The 20697-nt window shown below is 37.5% G+C and overlaps 1 protein-coding gene across 1 annotated transcript in view; it reads left to right on the top strand.

Moving 5' to 3' along the window:
• Slc44a5 (solute carrier family 44 member 5) overlaps nt 1-20697 on the top strand; it is a 282321-nt gene that overhangs the window by 106790 nt on the left and 154834 nt on the right. Inside the window, exon 2 of the mRNA XM_042685519.1 lies at nt 7988-8023. Coding sequence (XP_042541453.1) covers nt 7988-8023 — 36 coding nt within the window. The remainder of the gene's footprint in view (nt 1-7987; nt 8024-20697) is intronic.

Raw genomic sequence — 20697 nt, forward strand, 5'->3', positions numbered from 1 at the left:
ATTTTGCAAGGACATCTACATGGGGAACAGCTGAGACCTGTGATATGGCAGTGAATTTTGACTATTTGCCATCCATCTCACTTCTCCAGCCTCACATCACATAATGAGCCCTGGACCAGTGTTCTCTAGCTCTACTGGCCTTGTTTCAGCTCTTTACAGATGCCAAGTTCCTTCCTAATAAAAGCGCTCTGCTCATTCTTGTCCTTTGATGAGACTACTGACCATGCCACCTTTTACCCTTTCCATTTCAGCTTTAACGCTGTTATCATACTGTGTACTTCCTCTTTATAGAACCTACCATATCACATTTGCATGTAAATATTGGTGTGCTTATTTGCTTAAAATCTATTATCCTGATATATTAAAATCATTAAACTTGAGAATAGGTATTCTCTTTTTCACTTACAAAGTCTCAGCACCCAGTGTAGAATTTGATGCCCTATATGAGGGTCAATAAATGTTTACTATGTGAATGACTAAACTAAGAAAGGAAAAAAAAAAGCATCTGATATTGGTTTCACTTGTAGACTAGAGTTCTAGCACCTGCTGTATGTAAAGAGTTTAAAACGAGCCTCTTTCTCAGATGATTGAGGTTTGGCTTTGTAATGGTCTTGGACTTGCAGGCTCTAGATTTCTGCAGCATGGATCAGTTGGTAGGTGAAGGTGAAGCTAGGACAAAGTAGGAAATGAAGCAAGGCTAACTGGATGAAGGCAGCTGGCTGGTCACCTGCAGTGTAATGTGCATGCCAAGATAGGGACAATTTGAATAGATAACAGCGACCAGTGAGGGTCCAATTTGACAGGCCGAGTACAACAGCAGCAGTTTCTGCCATGAGATGATGCTGGGAATTCAGATAAATGCTGCATCATAGTTCTGGGCATTCTGTCATTTTACTGACACATCCATGCCAAGGATTTGGAGTTCTTGTTTTGAGGGCAGGCAAAAGTGACATGTCTTCGAGAATAGGAAATGGAGCCCTAGACACTAGAAATAAGGCAGAAGCCCAAATTCTCTTCTTACAGGTCATCACAGCCAGTGACAGCAAGCAGTTGATAGTGACAGGCAGTAGCTGACAACGATCAAAAATGAAATTTTTGATTTTAAGAAATGAGTGTGAAACTCTGTCACCTGAACTCAAAGGGGTACACAGAAATTAGGGTTCTACTGGAAGAAATGCCATCTTTGGGTTTAGTTCTTCAGTATCTACATGCAAGTTATGTATTGTAGAATCCAATAGGCTATGGGAAGGTCCATGTACTTCCAGTTCAATAACATCTTTTTTTGTTCTTTTGCGCCGAGGTCTCACTATGTATACCAGACTGGTGTTTAACTCATGATCCTCTTGCTTTTGCCTCCCAAGTGCTGGGATTACAGACATGAGCCCTCACACTTCCAGCTTATGTTTTCTAATTGAAATAACTTTATCACTATAAATGTAGTTTTATGAGCATTGTAGAAAGGCTAACAAAGACCCCAAATCAAATCAAAATTCAACTAAATTAAAAAGTATCCTGCAAACCTTACTTCATTGTTGGTGGGAATGTAAACTTGTTCAACCACTTTGGAAAGCAGTATGGAGGTTCCTCAAAAGACTCCATATAGAGCTCCCCAATGACCCAGCAATCCCACTTTTGGGCATTTACCCAAATGACCACAAACAAGGCCACACTAAAGCTACCAGCACAACTATGTTTATTGCAGCATTATTTACCATAGCTAAGTTATGGAACCAACCCAGATGCCCCTCAGTAGATGAATGGATCAAGAAGATGTGGTATATATACACAATGGAATTCTATGCCTCCATCAGAAAGAATGACATTGCTCCATTTGTTAGGAAATGGAAAGGCTTGGAAAAAATTATATTAAGTGAAGTAAGCCAGGCCCAAAGAAACATAGGTCCCATGGTTTCCCTTATTTGCAATATCTAGTATAGGTATGAGTCAAGCGGAAAAAGTCAGAGAATGTGATGTTAGGAAAACGAACCCTCAAATATGTATTTTAATGTTTTTGTTTCATTCATGCATGTGTTTCTAACGCATTTATAATATTATTTCTTTGTTGCTTTGTATGTCCCTCCCCCACAGTGTAACCCCCGCTTTCACTATATTTGATGTCAGTATAACATGTGGAGGAGATGGGGACAAACAAGTCGTTTAAGGATTCAGGTGGACCTGTTGCAACAATGAGAAGTACAAAATGTCATGTCAAAACCAGCTTTACAATGTCGGTGGGGGGGAGGGAGGAGGGGTATGATTGGGTGGGGGGGAGGGGGGAGGCTGGGAAGGGAGGTGAAGGGTAAACAAAGGAGGAGGCTGCAATGCTTGGTAAGAAATGTATGCATTTTCCTGCCCATGTAATTGTAACCCCTCTGTACAGTATGTTTTCAAATAAAAAAAAAAAAAAAAAAGTATCCTGCAAAATCACCTACAGATATGCTTTATTATATTTCCTTTTAAATTATAATTTTTACAAGAATCAAATCTTGCTTTGCATGGTTTTTGCTACCTTTTCATCCTGTTTACATTAATCACTTTCCAGTTCAACAAGTGCTAATTTTACATATTTATCCTATATTCAAATTTCACCAATTGCCCTTCAAAATTTCTTTAAAAAACACATTATTTATTGTAAAAATATTGTACAGAGGGGTTACAGTTACATGAGTAAGATAATGAGTACATTTCCTATCGAGCATTGTTACCTCCTCCTTTGTTTTTCCCCTACCATCCCTTCCCTCTCACCTCCACAACTACACTCCCTGTCCCCCGCCCCTCTCCCCCCACCTAAATAGTAAAGTTCGTTTTTCAACATAATGTCTTGTACATCTCATTGTTGCAATGGGTCAACCTGTATCCCTATTTAAGCATTTTGTTTTTTCCCTTCCCCTCCCCAAATTAGAAAAGTGTATATACAAGATGCAGGGCACTGGAACCAAATACAGTGAAAACAGGGATTATACCCTGGGGGAAGAACATACAAAAGAAACAAAAAAATTACATAGTACATTTTAACTATGTTAAAAACAATAGCAAGAAAAAAACCCCACTTATGTCCCTGTCTTGGGATTCATTTCCCTTAACATCATCTTATATGGTTATATATACATAGCTTTTGACCTTTTCTGCTTGTCCTGTACATATCCTAGTTATTGCAAATTAGGGAAACCATAGGACCTATGGTTTCCTTTGGGCCTGGCTTACTTCACTTAATACAATTTTTCCCAATCTTTCCATTTCCTAACAAATGTCATTCTTTCTAATGGAGGCATGGAATTCCATTATATATATTATAGAATATATATATATATATATATATATATCACATTTTCTTTTTTAAATTTTTATTTATTTTTTATTGTGAAAATACTGTACAGAGGGGCTACAATTACATGGGCAAGATAATGAGTACATTTCTTATCAAGCATTGTAGCCTCCTCCTTTGTTTCCCCTTCCCATCCCTTCCCAGCCTCCTCCTACCCCCCTACCCAATCTTCCCCACCCCCCACCAAAGTTGTAAAGTTCGTTTTCGACATGATCACTTGTACTTCTCATTGTTGCAACGGGTCCACCTGTATCCTTATTTAAACGACTTGTTTTTCCCCTTCCCCTCCACAAATTATACCGACATCAAATACAGTGAAAGCAGGGGTTGTACTGTGGGGGAGGGACATACAAAGCAACAAAGAAATCATCTTATAATTGCGTTAGAAACAAATGCATGAAAGAAAAAAATCATTTAAATACATATCTTAGGGTTCATTTTCCTAACATCACCTTATCTAACCTTTTCTGCTTGACTCAGACATATACTAGATATTGCAAATAAGGGAAACCATCTTTGGGCCTGGCTTACTTCACTTAATAAAATTTTTTCCAATTCTTTCCATTTCCTAACAAATGGGGCAATGTCATTCTTTCTGATGGAGGCATAGAATTCCATTGCGTATATAGACCACATTTTCTTGATCCATTCATCTACTGAGGGCATCTGGGTTATGCTTGTTGTTATCCTTATCAAGGGCAGTGCTAACGTTCGCTTTCATACAACACTCAAAATTTCTTTACAGTACTATTCCAATCTGGAACTAATTCAGGCCCAACTTTTCTTCTGATGACCATGTCTCTAAGTCTGTTCTAATTATCTTAATCATTTTATTTTATTTTATTTTTATATTTTGGGTCCAGTCGTGGGACCTGAACTATGGGCCTGGGTGCTGTCCCTCAGCTCTTCAGCTCAAGGCAAGCGCTCTACCACTGAGCCAACTTCCTAGCCCCATCCTAATCATTTTATAATGGACCTGAAGCTTGAACTCTGGGCATTTGTGCTGTCCCTGAGCTCCTTTTGCTTTAAGGCTACCTACCTGGATACCACTGAAGCTACAGCATCACTTCCAGCTTTTTCTGCAATTTAATTGGAGATAAGAGTCTTAAAAACTTTCCTGTCTGTGCTGACTTGGAGCCTTTGCCTCTTGAGTAGCTAGGATTTTGGCATGAGCCACTGGTGCCAGTCTCCTAGTCTGATTTTATCCCTGACACTTAACCTGTTGTCCTGAGGAGTAGAGCTGATTTTGTACATTTGTGCTTTGGGAACAGAGTGTCATTTAATAAGTTTTGTGATAATCTTTTGTACTTTCTATAAAGTATAGGTCAAGTTTAATCTAAGTGATTAGTAGTTCTCAAAAAAACTTGGGGTCAAACATATCTTGAGCATACTTTAGCGATTCTATTGCAGCTTAACAGGAGAAACATAATATGTGATTGCCCCACCATTGCTGGTGCTGAGCATGAATACACAGGCTTTAGGGGCCTGAAATCTGTTTGGTTAAGATCACAGACTGATACAGCAAGAACGTGACTCACATAATTTCCACACATTTTTCCTCCTTCTTTCACTTCTATCTCTAGTCAGTCCTCCTTGTCTCCAAGTTCCTTCTAAGTAAGAAAGACAAATAGAAAGAAAGTACTGAGATAATCCCAGTAAGAAGATTTAAAAGTAGGAGTCTACTGCTTTCTGCCTGAAACTTCATTCTAAATTTACTGCAACTAAATATGAACAAGCAGGGTGCTCATCTAGGAACTTCTTTCAATCCAGTTTTGTGTCTTCACAGCTGTTGTCAGAGTCAACATAACTTGGCTTTGTGTCTGTCTGCACAGGCTGCCTACAAAAGATATGAATGTTCTCACAGGCAGCTTTTGAAAGAGAAGTTAGCTTATACAGAAAGCTAATTTACAGGAAAAAAAACCCTGAAAAAACAAATAAGATTCTATCCTACCATATTCTTTTAAGTTATAAGATTAGAAGACCTAGAAGGGGCTAAGCCCATGTTCCCCTCTGAAATATAAGAGATTTGCTAAATCAGAAATGGTAAAAATCTGGAATCTTTCTATGCATGAGTAAAGACAGAAAGAATGAAAGACAAATCTGACAAAAGGAAGTCCTAAAGGTTACCTGTGTTTTGGATGGGTCTCACTCATCTTACCCACTCCAAACAATTGTCTAAGGATTGCAAGTTCCTAGATAACATGGCAACTATATTTTCTCAGCTCAAAAAGTAAAAAAATACCCTACAGGCAGGAGCCATCATTTTGAGTCTTTAACTGATGTCTTTCATGGGGAACAGGAAATGTTTCCCTCACTTTTCCATGTTTCTATACTTTAACACTGTTACAGTAAATTAAATTCTTGCTTGGAAAACAGAAAATAGGAAAAAGAAAGTTGGTTTAACAATGTTGTTAGCTTTTTACACTAGAAGATAGATGCTTTTGGTGTTTGATTTTTTCTGTAAAATTTGATAAGAAGGAATCAAAATGTATGGTATTCACATGGGCAATAGGACACTGGAGTCTAGATTCTGCTTTGTTTCAATTTTTTCCTTAACCAACATGATAGAAACAGCTCAGGATGTTGGAGTTATCCTGGAGGAATAAGAACACCAACTCAAAAGGAACTTGGCAAAACAAAGTTTACTTCTGTAGAATGGTGCTCCATCAGCCAAAAATCTGGCAAGCTGCTTCCTTTTTATTTTTAACCCACACGCCCCACCCCTCTGCTAGCACAGGCCTAACTCAGGTTCACAATCTGCTGAAGATTGGCTAGTTTGAAGAGGGTAGTGTGTATTTACATAAAGTGACCATTAAAAGACTTTGTGATAAATAATAATAAGCAACCTCAAAACATATTCTCACCCTCTGCTATTTTCCTGAACAATCTGATGTGTGTCCTAATTATTCACCCTCTTGATACTACCTTGAACAATCTGAGGTATGCTTTAATTCCTCTTCCATTTTAGAGCAATCAGTTAAGGCAAAAACCTTACATTTCAAAAAATCTTCCTTCTTCCAAAGTACTTCCTCTTTCCCTTTCTTTACATGTTGATATTGTCTTAGCAGAATAATCAACAAAGACCAAGCCACAAGTCCAAAGCAGGAACTTTTAGGCAACCTACTTTGATGGGAAAGTAGGTTAATTACCACCTTGCAACTCTGTTCAAGTACATTCAGTGGGCTGAGCTGCAGTTTACGTATAGTGGTTGTGAAGATTTAACTACCTGAAGCAGTATAGTTGGGAACTACCAGTTATCATCTCTTGGTAACTGTCAAGCCCAAGGCTTACCAAGGAAGCATGCTATCTTTGAGTTGTATTTTTATCCTCGTCCCTCCGTCCCTCCCAGTCTCCCCCCCCTTTTCTTTTTTTTAAAACAATGTGTATGCAGCCCACCTTAGCTGGGAATTTGAGATTTTCCTGCCTCAGCTCCTTGAGTGCTGGGATATTCATTCCATGATCATGCATATATTCCTGGAACATTTATTCCCATTTTGACCTTCAATGATTTGCTTCACTTAGATAGATTGATGAGAAGCAACAATGAATGCTGAGCCAAGTGTGATTTCTAGCTACTAGGTCTATGGTGGGAAGTCTTTGCAATAATTTTCATAGGTTAATAAGTTTGATAAGAAACAAGAGAATATGGGTGTTCATTGGAAGTTTAAATAACTATGTTGAACACGTGACACTTATTGTCCATTATATTGTGTACTGCTGCTTTTACTTTGCTTCAGAAGACAAAACATGAGAGACCAAATATGTATTAAATATCTTTAATTATATGAAGAATATCTAGAGTAAGCAGGAGAAAAAGATGTGTATAACCTTAGTTTTAACAGGACCTCTTACCTGACACCTATGAAGAGACAGTGTGCATGTTCAAGTTGGAAAGTGTAAGTTATGGCTATTTGGAGTAAAAGCAGCAGTACACAATTGCCTGGTGATATTGTGTGTGTGTGTGTGTGTGTGTGTGTGTGTGTGTGTGTGTGTGTGTGTAACTTTCTGAGTATGTACAAATTACCCACCAGATATGATGAAAAAGGAAGTGCTAATGGCATTATTTCTCTAACCCAAACCTCCTACTGCCTGAACTTTCATTTTTGTTTGTTTTGGTTTTGGTCTCTCTTTTGGTCACTTCCTATAATTAAACATTCACTAGCTATGGCTTTGGGTATTAGGTACGGTCATGACCTCCCCTTCTTCCTTTCATCTTCAGGTTCCAAAGTGAAACAACAGAATCTAAAAACACTTCATTGTTGTTGATGTGTTGAACCTATGCTGGTTGTGCACATTAACCATATAGCAGAACAGCTATTTACACAGCAAATCTCACTCCATTATGTATTATAAGTAGCCTAAAGATTTAAAAAATAGGGGAAGATGTGCATAATTTATATGAAATATTATGCCACTCTGTATAAAGAACATGAGCCTCTAAGCATTTTTGAGTCTAAACTTGAGGGTGGAGAATGTCCTGGAGCCAGTTCTTGGTGGATGCTGAAGGATGACTATGTTACTTCAGCCAGTCCAACTGACCCTACGGTATATGAAAGTCTAAGAATTGGGAGTTTTCAGGACAGGAAGAGCTAGGAGTATAGAATTGTAATCTTCTTAAATTCAGGACTAAAGATTTGTTTGCACTTTGTGTTTTTTTCCTAGAACTATCAGAACTTCCCTCTGAGGATCAGGAATACGGTAAGTCATAGTCTGAGCAATGAGATAGTCTAAGAATCTTTCATGATAGCCTATTAAGAAATATATAATTCAACATCTATGGATCTATAAATATTTATGTAATAAAGAACAATTGCTGGCTGAAGGCTTGTGGGATGCTTCTTTCAGGTGATTGATTTCTTTTTCTTTAAGGGATTTCTGTTCTTTGGAATAATTGTGAAAGAATTCCCAGGAAGACTTCCATGCAGTTACTCATGTTTTATCATCCCACTTTACCCCATAATGCATATCCCCCATCTTTCCATCTCAGTTTATGACTTTAACCCATGGGAACGAATGCTCTTCAAATTCTGTTTTCCAGTAAAAGTCTTTTCTCTTAGACTTTCAAGACACCTTGAATGTCTTACTCAGTCCTCTTTGCCTGTTAATGGGGTCCCCCAGTCCCTCACAAACAGTTGAGCCTTGTTAATCACAATGTGGGTGCTGTGGGTCAGCACCCATAGGACTTAGAAATGCACACTCTCAAGCTCTATCTCAGTCTAACTGATCAGAACCTATATTTTCCAAAAGTCTCAATGACTCGTGTGAAAATGAAAGTGTGAGAAGCTCTGGGTTTGAGATTATTTATTCATTGTGAGCTTTGAGATATACTAATATGTGCTTTTGTGCACAGCATTTAATTAGATCCTACATCTTCAACAAAAAGATTATATTAAGTGATGAAAGTAAAACATTTTAAAGCAATTTTCAAGTAGATAATACATTATTATTAAGTATGGTCACCAGGGTGAGGTAATAGATATGTTAATTAACTTGACTATCTTTTTTCCAATATATTTATGATTAAAAACTTCATATTGGGACTGGGAAGGTGGCTTAGTGGTAGAGTGCTTGCTTCGCATGCATGAGGCTCTGGGTTTGATTTGTAAGCACCACATAAACAGAAAAAGCTGGAAATGGCACTGTGCCTCAAGTGGTAGAGCGCTAGCCTTGAGCTGATGAGCTCAGGGACAGTACCCAGGCCCCAGAGTTCAAGCCCCATGACTGACAAAAAACAAAAAACAAAACTTCATATTGTACCTTATAAATAAATATAATTAGTAGTTGTCAATTATGAGCAAATCTTGAGCAAATATTGTTATCTACTTTGCTGCCTCTGTTCTCAAAATTCCTTCATTTGCAAGTTACCTGGGTATTTGGGTGTGTTGATATGACACCACCATCAGTAATGAAATAGTTACAGCACTTAGTATTGTGTGCCAGACAGTATTCTTACTGTTTTCTTTATGTTAACTATGTCATCTCCCTAATGGCCTTTTGAGGTCCATTCTATGTTCTCAGTTTTGTAGATGAGAAAACAGAAGCATATTGAAATTATACTGTGAACAATTAAATGCTGTAATGATCTGACACAATCTGCAAAAAAAGGATTTTAAAAAGATTTTCTATCTTGATTAAAAAGTAAACTTTTGGATCTGGAGGAAGATGGCAGAAGAGCAATTGGGGGCTAACTGAGCTCTCACAAAACCAGTTTTAGTGTTCCACAAAACAATCCAAGGATAGAGAGTCACACCAATTGAGCCATCATAGTACAGAGACTTTGGCCAGACAGGAAAAATTCAAGCAGACTGTTTAAGGAGACAGATTTTAGCTCACGCCTGGTGACCACAGTGGTGGCAGAGGTGGGAGCTGTGGCTGCCACCATAGTAGCAGACAGAGCCTGAGACAAAGGTGCCAGAGATAGAGCTAGAGCAGCTTCTTCTCACTGCCAGCTCAAACTGACAAGGAGAGGAAATTTTTCATCCTTTTGGTCACAGATAGATGGCAGACAGCCCAAAAAACAAGGGAAAGGTGTGAGTACCCCACAAGACATTCCCATTCCTTCTCATACAACACCATTTGAAAGGTAGCCCTTCCCCCACCATCCAAGAAGAACGCTATCTTTGATACAGGCAAAGACTGGGCCAGAGCAGCTAGCAGATAACTCAGACCTAAAAAACAGTGACTGTGACACCATTTTTCAACAGGGCAAAGGAATCTGACCAGTGGGATTCAACTCTACCCAGGGAAAAGTTGCCCTTCCCAGGCAGAGACAGCCCTGCCCAGGGTGGGTGACTTTCTTTTCTTTCCTTTCCTTTCCTTTTCTTTTCTTTTTCTTTTTCTTTTTTTTTTTCTGTTGGTCATGGGGCTTGAACTTGGCTTGGGCGCTATCCCTCAGCTCTTCAGCTCAAGGCGAGTGCTCTACTGCTTGAGCCACAGCGCCACTTCCGATTTTCTAGTGGTTTATTGGAGATAAGAGTCTCATGGACTTTCCTGCCCAGGCTGACTTTGAACTATGATCCTCAGATCTCCGTCTCCTGAGTAGCTAGGATTACAGGCGTGAGCCATCGGTGCCCAGCAAGGTGACTTTCTTTACCAGGTAAAAAGAGCCAGAGGCAACCTGCCCCTCTATAGCAGGCAGCTTTCTTGGCTGCAGGAGCTAAAACGAATCCAATGGGTCAACCTGTATCCTTATTTGACCCATTGATTGTACAAGACACTATGTTGAAAACGAACTTTATAACTTGGTGGGGGAGAGGGAAGGGATGGTTGGAGAAGAACAATGGAGGAGGTAACAATGTTGGTTAGGAAATATACTCATTACCTTACTCATGTAACTGTAACCCCTCTGTACAGTATATTCACAATCATTATCTTGCCCATGTAATTGTAACCCCTCTGTATTTTCACAATAAAAAAGGCAAAAAAAATATTAAAAAATAAAAAATGGATATTGCATAAAATCTGAGAGTGGCTTCAGGCTGGGCAGCAAGAGTATCTCAGTAGCTAGCCCCTCAGGGGAGAGCCACTGATTCCAGACAGGCCACCACCCCATCTAACCCCAAGCTCCCTCATAGTGACCCCAAGCTAGAGAAAACAGCCACCTCCCTCCTGTGAGACACATAAAGCAAATCACCCTCCCACTAAACTAGTCTGGGGGGGAGAATCACAAAGACCCTGTGCCTGTAAGGCAGAGCTTTCTGCTTACTCAAGCACACTGATTTGAGAAACTAAGAAAGCCGCAGGTAAACTGAACACCCCAAAGGAATCAGAGGTACCATCAAGAGACTGGATACAGACATAGGGAAGACACAAGATCCCCCAAATAAATCAAATAATTCTTTTTTCGAATTTTTCCACTTTTTTCAGTATTTTTTTTCACTTTTATTCTTTTTTCTTTTTTCTTTCTACTCAGTTGTTCTGTTCATTCCCAGATACGTAGCTGACAGTGAACATTAGGCCTTCTCCTTCACTATGTGCATGCATACTTCAGATGTAGATTACTCAATTCACAATTTCTCAATCTTAGTAGCTTTAATTGTTGTATTATTTCTTTATAATTATATATTTTTAAATTTTTTCTTTTTTCTCTTTTATATGTATTTTTGTTTTTTCCCTTATTTTTATTTTTCCTAAATTTATGTCTTAGTTATCTTCCCTCTCTTCTTTTCTTTCCCTACATTTGCCGAATCTTATTTTCTCCTCATAATTTTCCTTTTAATTTCTCATCTTCTGCTCCTTCTTTGATTTTCTTAGTCCATTGATCCCTAGTGGTTTGTTGTTGAACTGGACTGTGTCTGTACTCATTTTGACTTGTCAAAGTGGCTTATGAGTTATCTTTTGGTCCAGATTGATTCAAACCTCAGGACAGATTGGATTACTGGTTATAACTGGATATAATCCCCATTCCTGGATCACAATCACAATTACCCCTTTCTCCCAACAAAGAAAAGCAGAGATAGATAGGGGAATACTTATCTATGATTTTGAACCTCTAAAATCTGCAAATACACAGCCCAGGGTTGGATTTTGTCTTAAAACTGTTCTCTGAGATGGTGTTGGACCTACTTACATATCCAAAAAGGATAGATAGAACAAAAAAAAGAGCCTATCTTTGATTGTGAACCTCTAAAAACTGCACAACTCTAAGGCTTTGGGTTGGTACTTGTCTTAAAATTGTGTTCTAGTGTGGAAGTGGATATACTTTCATTTCCAAAAAAAGGAGAGATATAGTGAAATAATCTATCTTTGATTGTGAACCTTCAAAATCTGTGCAACTACAGGGTGTGTGCTGTTGCTTGTCTTAAAATAGTGTTCTGGTGTGAAATTGAAGGTACTTCCATTTCCAAAAAAAGGAAAGGTAGAGTAAAAATACTTACCTTCGATTATAAACCTACAAAATCAGTGCAACTACAAAGCTCTGGGTTGGTGCCTGCCTTAATATTATGTTCGGTGTAAAATTGCATATAGACTCATCTCCCCAAAAAAGGAGAGATAGAGAGAAAATATCCATTATTGATTGTATACCTCTGAAGTCTGCAACTACAGGGCACTGGGTTGCTTTCCCTAAAATAGTGTTCTAGCATGGAATTGGTTTTGCTTTCATTCCCAAATGGGCAGAACAAGCCATAGAAAAGAAAAATGGCAAATCAAGAAACATCAACTTCCATTCAAGATAAACAGGCAACAGAGAAGTTAATGAATAATCCAAAGGATAGTTCTCAAAATGCTCTACAAACACTATTGGTAAACTTGCTGAATGGAAAGATCGAAAGCCTGCATAAGGCTATTCATGAGCATGATGGGGCTAACCAAAGATTAATAGATGAATTCATGGAATCCAGAAACAGAAAACTGAATGGATACCAGCAGGAGGAAAGACAATCCATTGAAAGTAGAGCCACTCAACTAAGGGATTTGAGAGAAAACAAAATCAAGCAGGTAAAGAAGTCCATACAAGATCTAAGATAAAGCTTCAACAAAGAAACTGAAGCCATCAAAACTGATCAATTAGAAGGAAAGGAAATAAAAAACAAAGTAGAAATCTGGACAGTAGGCTAGATGATGCAGAAGATGGAATCTCTGGAACTGAAGCTAGCCTGGCTTATATAGAGAAAGAATAGACTATTATTCAAAACAAATCCAAGAAATATGATAGATCCATTCAACAGATAGATGACACCATCAGAAGTCCTGATTTAAGGCTAATGGGTATTGAGGAGGGCCTGCAGACAGAAGCCAAAGGACTGGGAAATTTATTTAACATAATCCTAGCATAGAACTTTCCAAACATCCAAAAAGATAGACCCATTCAGATACATTCAGATCCTTTAGAACTCCAAACAGACCAGACCAGAACAGGACATCTCACCATCACATTATAATCCACACAGGATCAATAGATACCAAGGAAAGGATCCTTAAACTGCCAGGGAAAAAAAGATCAATAACCTATAAGGAAAACCAATCAGAATACAGATTTCTCAGTAGAGACCATGAAAGCAAGAAGAGCCGGGAAGGATGTATGCCACATCCTAAAGACAAACAACTATCAACCAAGAATAGTGTACTCAGCTAAACTCTTCTTCATAACCAAGGGAAAAATAAAATCCTTTCATAGGAAAGAAAAATTGAAACAATATATCTCCACCAACCAGCATTACAAAAGATACTTGAAGATGTCCAACACATAGAAAACCAACAAGAACACAATAAAGGCAGAGAAGTGACTCCTAAACAGAGAATCAGATAATAATAGTAAGAACCCAGGAGGCACAGCCCCCAAGAAGGTGGATAATATGGAAGAAACTACCAAACACCTCTCAATCCTTTCAATATTAACTGACTTAACTCTAGAATTGAACAACATAGATTGTCTAATTGGATCAAAAAGCAAGATTCTTCTATCTATTGCCTTCAAGAGATATACCTTGCCCACAAAAACAAACATATTCTGGAAGTGAAAGACTGGAATAAAATCTACCAAAAAAAAGGGCACCCATAAACAGGCTGGGGTTACATTCCTAATATCAGATAAAATAGACTTCAAATTAAAATTAGTGAGAAGATATAAAGAAGGACTTTATATATTATTAAAAGTATCATGGAACATTCTCCAAAATAGACCACATTTTAGGTCACTAAACAAATCTGTCCAAATTCAGAAACATTGAAATTATTCCTTGCATTCTCTCAGAACACAATGGAATAAAATTAGAGCTCAACACCAAAAGCCACCAAAGAAAATTCTGTAACACATGGAGACTGAAGAACACATTATTGATTCACCAGTGGCCCATGGAAGAGATTAGAAAGGTAATTCACATGTTCATGATATTTAACAAAATTGACAGCTTCTCTGGGACACAGAAAAGGCAGTACTCAGAGGAAAATTTATAGCTTTGTGTTCCTACATCAACAGAATGGAGAGAACCCAAATCAACAATTTAATGATGCACCTGAAGCTTCTTGAAAAAGTGCAACAAGCCAAACCCCAATACAATAGACCAAAACAGAAAATTAGAATTAAATCCGAACTAATGGGAGTCCAAAAAATAGAAAGAATAAAAAAAGAGTGAGTTCTTAGAGAAAATTAACAAAATTGATAGACCCTTAGCAAATCTTACCAAAAAAAGAGAACACACCCAAATAAACAAAATTAGGGATGATAATGGAAATATCACCCCAGAAACAATCAAGATTAGGAACATTATAAGGGAATACTTCTCAAACCTTTATGCTAACAAATTTGAGAATCTGGAAGAAATCAAAGAATTTCTAGCAAATACTGATATGCCCAAACTAAACATCAAGCATTGAAATAGAAACAGCAATAAAATACCTCCCATCCAATAAAAGCCCGGGACCAGATGATTCACAGCTGAATTCTACAAGGCCTTCAGAGCAGAAGACATACCAACACTCCTCCAATTCTTCAATGAAATTACAAGTGAAAGTTCTCTTCAAAACTTATTCTATGAAACCAGAATAACCCTTATCCCCAAAACAGACAGAGAACTATAGACCCATTTTTTGATAAACATCGATGCAAAGCTTAACAAAATTCTGGCCAATCAACTTCAACAATTCATCAAAAAAATCATACACCATGATCAAACAGGATTCATTCCAAGGATCAAAGCTGGTTCAATATATGAAGTTAATTAATGTAATTCATCATATCAACAGGAGCAAAGACAAGAATCTCATGATCATCTCAATAGTTGCAGAAAGAGCATTTGGCAAGGTCCAACACCTCCTCTGGAGGAACTAGGAATCCATGGGCATTCCTCAATATAATAAAGGCTGTGTATGACAAACCTACAGCCAGCTTTATACTTATTGGTGTAAAGCTAAAACCATTTCCTCTAAATTCAGGAATGAAACAAGGAGGTCTGCTCTCTCCACTCCTCTTCAATATAGTATTAGAATACCTAAATAGAGCAATACAGCAAGATGCAAACATAAAGCAGATCCAAATAGGGAAAGATGAAGTAAAACTGTCCCTCTTTGCAGATAACATGATCCTGTATTTAAAGAATCCCATAGACTCCACTCCCAGGTTACTCTAGCTGATCCAAAACTTTGGCAAAGTAGCAGGGTATAAAATCAACCATTAAAAATCAGTGTTTTTTTTGATATGCCATCAATGAGAAGAGCATGGCTGAGATCAGGAAAGCAACTCCTTTTGTAATAGCTCCCCCCCAAAAAAATACCTAGGAGTTAACTTAAACAAAGAGGTGAAGGACTTCTATGAACAAAACTTTAAAAACCTGGAAAAGGAAATTAAAGCAAAACTAAGGAAGTGGGAAAACCTCCCATGCTCCTGGATTGGGAGGATTAACATTATGAAAGTGACAATACTGCCAAAAGCTATTTACAACAGTACCCATCAATATCTCAACCTCATTCTTTATTGAAATAGGGGAAACAATCCAAAAATTGAGATGGAACAATAAGTGACCCCAAATAGCAAAAACAATCCTTAGCAGAAAGAACTGTGCTGGAGGAATATCAATACCAAACATCAACCTCTACTACAAAGGTGCAGTAATCAAAACAGCTTGGTACACAAGAACAGACCTGGCAAAAGAATAGACCTGAGGACCAATGGAACAGAACTAAAGACCCAGAAATGAACCCAAAGACTTACGGCAACTTAATCTTGGATTAGGGAGCCAAAAATTAGAGTGGAAGAAAGACAGCCTCTTCAGTAAATGGTGCTGGCAAAATTGGTTAAATACTTGTAGAAAACTAAAGTTAGATCCTTATATATCAGCTGGTAAACAGAATCCAATTCCAAATGGATCAAAGGCCTCGAGGTAAAAACAGATACCCTGAAAACATTACAGGAAAGAATAGGAGAAACTCTAGGGCTCCTTGGCACAGGCCAAATTTATTTTTTACTTAATTTAAGTTTATTGTAAAGGTGATATACAGAAGAGTTACATAAGTGAGGTAATGAGTACATTTCTTGTTGAACATTGTTATCTCCCTCAATTTTCTCCTACTTTTAAAATGATGACCATCAACTGTACTGAGACTGGGGAAATAAAGAACCTAAAATATGTGAGGGTGGAATTTTATCTAACAAATATATTCATTTTAGTACTATCTAATTGTTATTTTTATGAATAAAAATACATACTCCTTTATTTCAATTATTTTTAAAAATATTTTCCACCTGCTTATTATTGCATTAAGAAAAAATTCTTCCAAAGTAACAAACATTTCTAATTGTTATTTTTGATAAGTTGTTTTGAAAACAATTATAGAAAAAGTTGTTGAGTCAGAAAAATTAGAGGACAACAATGATTTGTTTTGCGTTTAAATTAGGAATAAATCTTTCGAATAGCTGAAAGTAAGAAGAATTGGATATTGATATGTGGATCATCTGAGACTGGACTCAGAACTTTTTCAGGAAATGACATCATTACTGTGTTAGAATCAGAAATGTATGTAGAGTTACAGAAACAAAAAGAATTCTACTTTGTTTCCTTCCTTAATGTTGTTGCTGCTAAAATTTTCTTAGTGACATTACCTTCATTCTTATAGAATACATATGAAATTGTATGGAATAAACTTTCTAAGCTGGCCCCATCTTGTCTGTCCAGCTTCATCTTCTATCACACTCACTACTTGACATTTTGATTCTCTCTTTCTTTCCTTTGGAAATTCTACTCTGGGTGCTGAACATTGTTTCCTATTCTTATGCAAAACTCCCACTTATTCTTAATCTGTCAGGTTAAGAATTATTTCATTCTGTATTACTACTATTAGTATCAATTAACAGTACAAAGTACTGGAACAAATGGCCAAGAATAATAAATACATGATGAAATACTCAACATCCCTAACCTGAAAGGAAATACAAGGCAAAATGCAAGTGAGATCCCATCTCATTCCAATTGGAATGGCCATCATCAAGAAAACAACCATAAATGCTATGCAGGATATGGGGAAAGAAGAATTCTGTAACACAATTGTGGAAGTGTAAACCAACTGCAACCACTATGAAAATTAGTTTTGAAGTTCTTAAAAAACTAAAGGTAGAACTACCATCAAGACCCAACAATATCATTCTTGGGCATTTACACAAAGAAATATCAATCAGGATACAACAGTGGCATCTACCTGCTCAGGTTATGGAGAAAGCCCAGGTGCCCTACAACTGATAGATGGATCAGGTCCTATCATTCTTTCAGTCTGCAAGCTTCTGAGCTTTGCAAGGACAGAGTTCATGCTGGCCTTCATCACTGCCACTTCTCCACAGAACACAGTGCCTCTTTCTCTACTCCCCTCCCCCACCACTCCAAGTAGCACAGCTCATTTCCAACATATTGTATTGTGAGTGTCACTATTGCATAGGTTTCCCTTTGTCCTTTGGCTCACCATTTTGTTCTTCTCCTTCCCTTTCCTAGTACAGTTAGAGGTATACAAAATACCCAGGGTACCAAAATCAAAAACAGTGACAACAGGGCATAAACCATAGTGGGGAAACACAAAAGAAAAACGAAATCACGTAGTAGATTAAGAACAGCAATGTTCAGCAAATGTACTCATTACCTTACTCATGTAACTGTAACTCCTCTGTACAGCATCTTTACAATGAAATAAAAAAATTTAAAAAGAAAAACAACAACAAAGAAAGGCCTCTGGTGTCCATGTCTTGGAGGTCATTTCACTTAGCATCATCATATATGGTCATATGTACATAGCTATTGAGCTAGTCTGCTCATATGCTAAGATTACGTAAGATGTATACTAATTTTTACAAATAGGGTAAACTATGGGACCTATGTTTCTTTGGGTCTGGCTTACTTCACTTAAGGTGATTTTTTTTCCAAGTCCTTTAATTTCCTTACAAATGGAGAAGTGTCATTCTTTCTGATGGAAGCATAGTATTCATATATATATATATATATATATATATATATAAATATATTATATATATATATATATATAAAATCTCACATTTTTTTGATCCATTCATCTAATGAGGGGCATCTGAGTTGGTTCCATATCTTAGCTATGGTGAATAATGCTGTGATAAACATGGTTGTGCTGATAGCTTTAGTGTGGCCTTGTTTGTGGTCATTTGGATAAATGCACAGAAGTAGGATTACTGGGTCATAAGAAAGTTCTAAGGAACCTCCACACTCCTTTCCAAAGTAGTTGAACAAGTTTACACTCCCACTAACAGTGAAGTAGTGTTCTCTTTGGGCCCCTCCAGAATTTGTTGTCATTAGATTTCTAGATTATAGCCATTCTAATTGGGGTTAGGTGGAATCTCAATGTTGTTTTAATTTGCATTTCTTTTATGGTCAGAAATGTTGAGCATTTCTTCATGTGTCTATTGGCCATTCTTATTTCCTCTTCTGAGAAGTCTCCCTTTAAGTCTTTTGCCAACTGATTAATAGGGCAGTTGTTCCTGTTCAATGTGATATTTGGGAACAGACTTTTTTCTTGGTTGATCATTCTGAATAAATCAAATTTGTTCTTTCTCCTTTTTTCTTTCTCTCCTTCTCTATTTGAACCTTGAACTACATAGGAATCAATACAAAGATATCTAGTAAAAAACTGAGCCAATGTAACACAATCAATACAATTTATCTAGTAGCTCTAAGAGATAGATGCAGTAGAACAATAGAGCAAGAAAAAATTATGCATGAATGAAACCAGAAGTCTAATGAAGAAATAGAGGCTTAAATGCAATAGAAATCTTGGAGGGAAATAATATGACAGAATTTAAAATGTCAATAGAGAGCTTCAGTGGGAGACTTGATCACTAAAAGCAAGAAGCATAAAACTCAAAGATGGATCATTTGAAATTAGCAAATAAGAGGACAAAGACGAAAAAGAATAAAAAGAAAAAGGTCATGCAGGACCTGTAGGGCCTGCAGGAACAAATGAATTACAAGTGCTTCAGAAGAAAGGAGAATGTTGAAGAAAGTTTATTAAAACAAACATGGATAAAAATCTATTGTTAAAAGTATAGTTTAAAAGCTGAAATGTAAACATATTAGAAATAACAATATTAGCTATACAACATGGAAGATACAAAGTGTGACATCAGTAATGTAAATGTGAGGAGTGAAAGCAGTATGTTTTGAATGTGATTAAAGTTGCTGTTAAAGCTTGAAGTAGCCCATGATAGCTATGAGATGTACATAAAAGCCTCGTAGTAATCACATGGATCAGAGTTTAAGGCCAGCTTGGGTAACAAAGTCTGTAAGACTCCATCTCCAAAATAACCAGAAAAAAAGAGTGTGGCACAAAAATACAAAAGAGCAGAATAACTCAAGGCTAGCACTCTACTACTTGAGCCATAGTTCCACATCCAGCTTTTTGGCTTTTTGGTGGTTAATTGGAGATAACAGTCTTAAGGCTGGCTTCAAAAGTTGATCCTCAGCCCCTGGTCTGCTGAGTAGCTAGGATTACAGGCATGAGCCACCAGCACCTGGCTCACTATGGGTTCTATTCTAAATAATTAAAAGACAGAGGGGGGGGGGAGGATTCAAAATAATGAATAAGAGGGGAGACAATATTGCTAATATTACAGAATTTAAAAAGTTTATAAGAGCAGAGTGGATCATAGTCTCTGATCTGCCTATCCCAAATGACAGAGCCAAGCCTGAGGTTTGACCTAGTCAGATTCCAAACAGCAGTTCTGCTTGGTCAGGGAATGTAGGTTGAGCCCTGTTGAACAGAAGCATTTTGTAGCCCAGCCGCAGTCCATCTGACCATGGAGTACAGCCAGCGGTCAGCAGATCACACACCACAGCCTGTAAGAACATTTTACCTAGAGCATAGGCAAGGGCTAGCCCAAGTAGAGAGCCCAATGGCTAGGTCAGCCTGCCTGTGGTTGCTGCCAGCTGGTGGGTCCAGAGTCTCATACCACACTAGTAAAAATTTGTCACCATCAAAAAATATCTGCAGAGGTTAAACAGGTGCCATTTCCTCAAATGCACAGACCACAGTGTGAGGATGCAAGAATTAATGAAATAATGTACAATGTAATAAATGCCAATTTTAAAATGTGAAAGTAAAAACTATAATGAGATTCTACTGCACACCCATCAGCATGACTAAAATTAGAATTAAAAAATTTCATGAATATGTGAGTAAATAATAATGTTCATTATTAAAAAAGAAGCAGTAGAGGAAGCTGAAGCGTGTCTTGTTAGAGGGAGATCAGGGTTAGGAGAGGGGACAAGTGAGTATAAAGAAAAATGGAGGGTGAATGCAGTAATAATATTCCATGTGAATGGAGCTAGGAAACTGAGGGGATGGGTGGCATTGTGACAAATCAGGAGCAAATGATGGAATGGGTGATATGATAAAGATGATAAAGATAAATTGGCATATCGAATTAA

This window comes from Dipodomys spectabilis, unplaced genomic scaffold (assembly GCF_019054845.1).
Source record: "Dipodomys spectabilis isolate Male_0828 unplaced genomic scaffold, ASM1905484v1 ptg000002l, whole genome shotgun sequence".
Lineage (NCBI taxonomy): Eukaryota > Metazoa > Chordata > Mammalia > Rodentia > Heteromyidae > Dipodomys > Dipodomys spectabilis.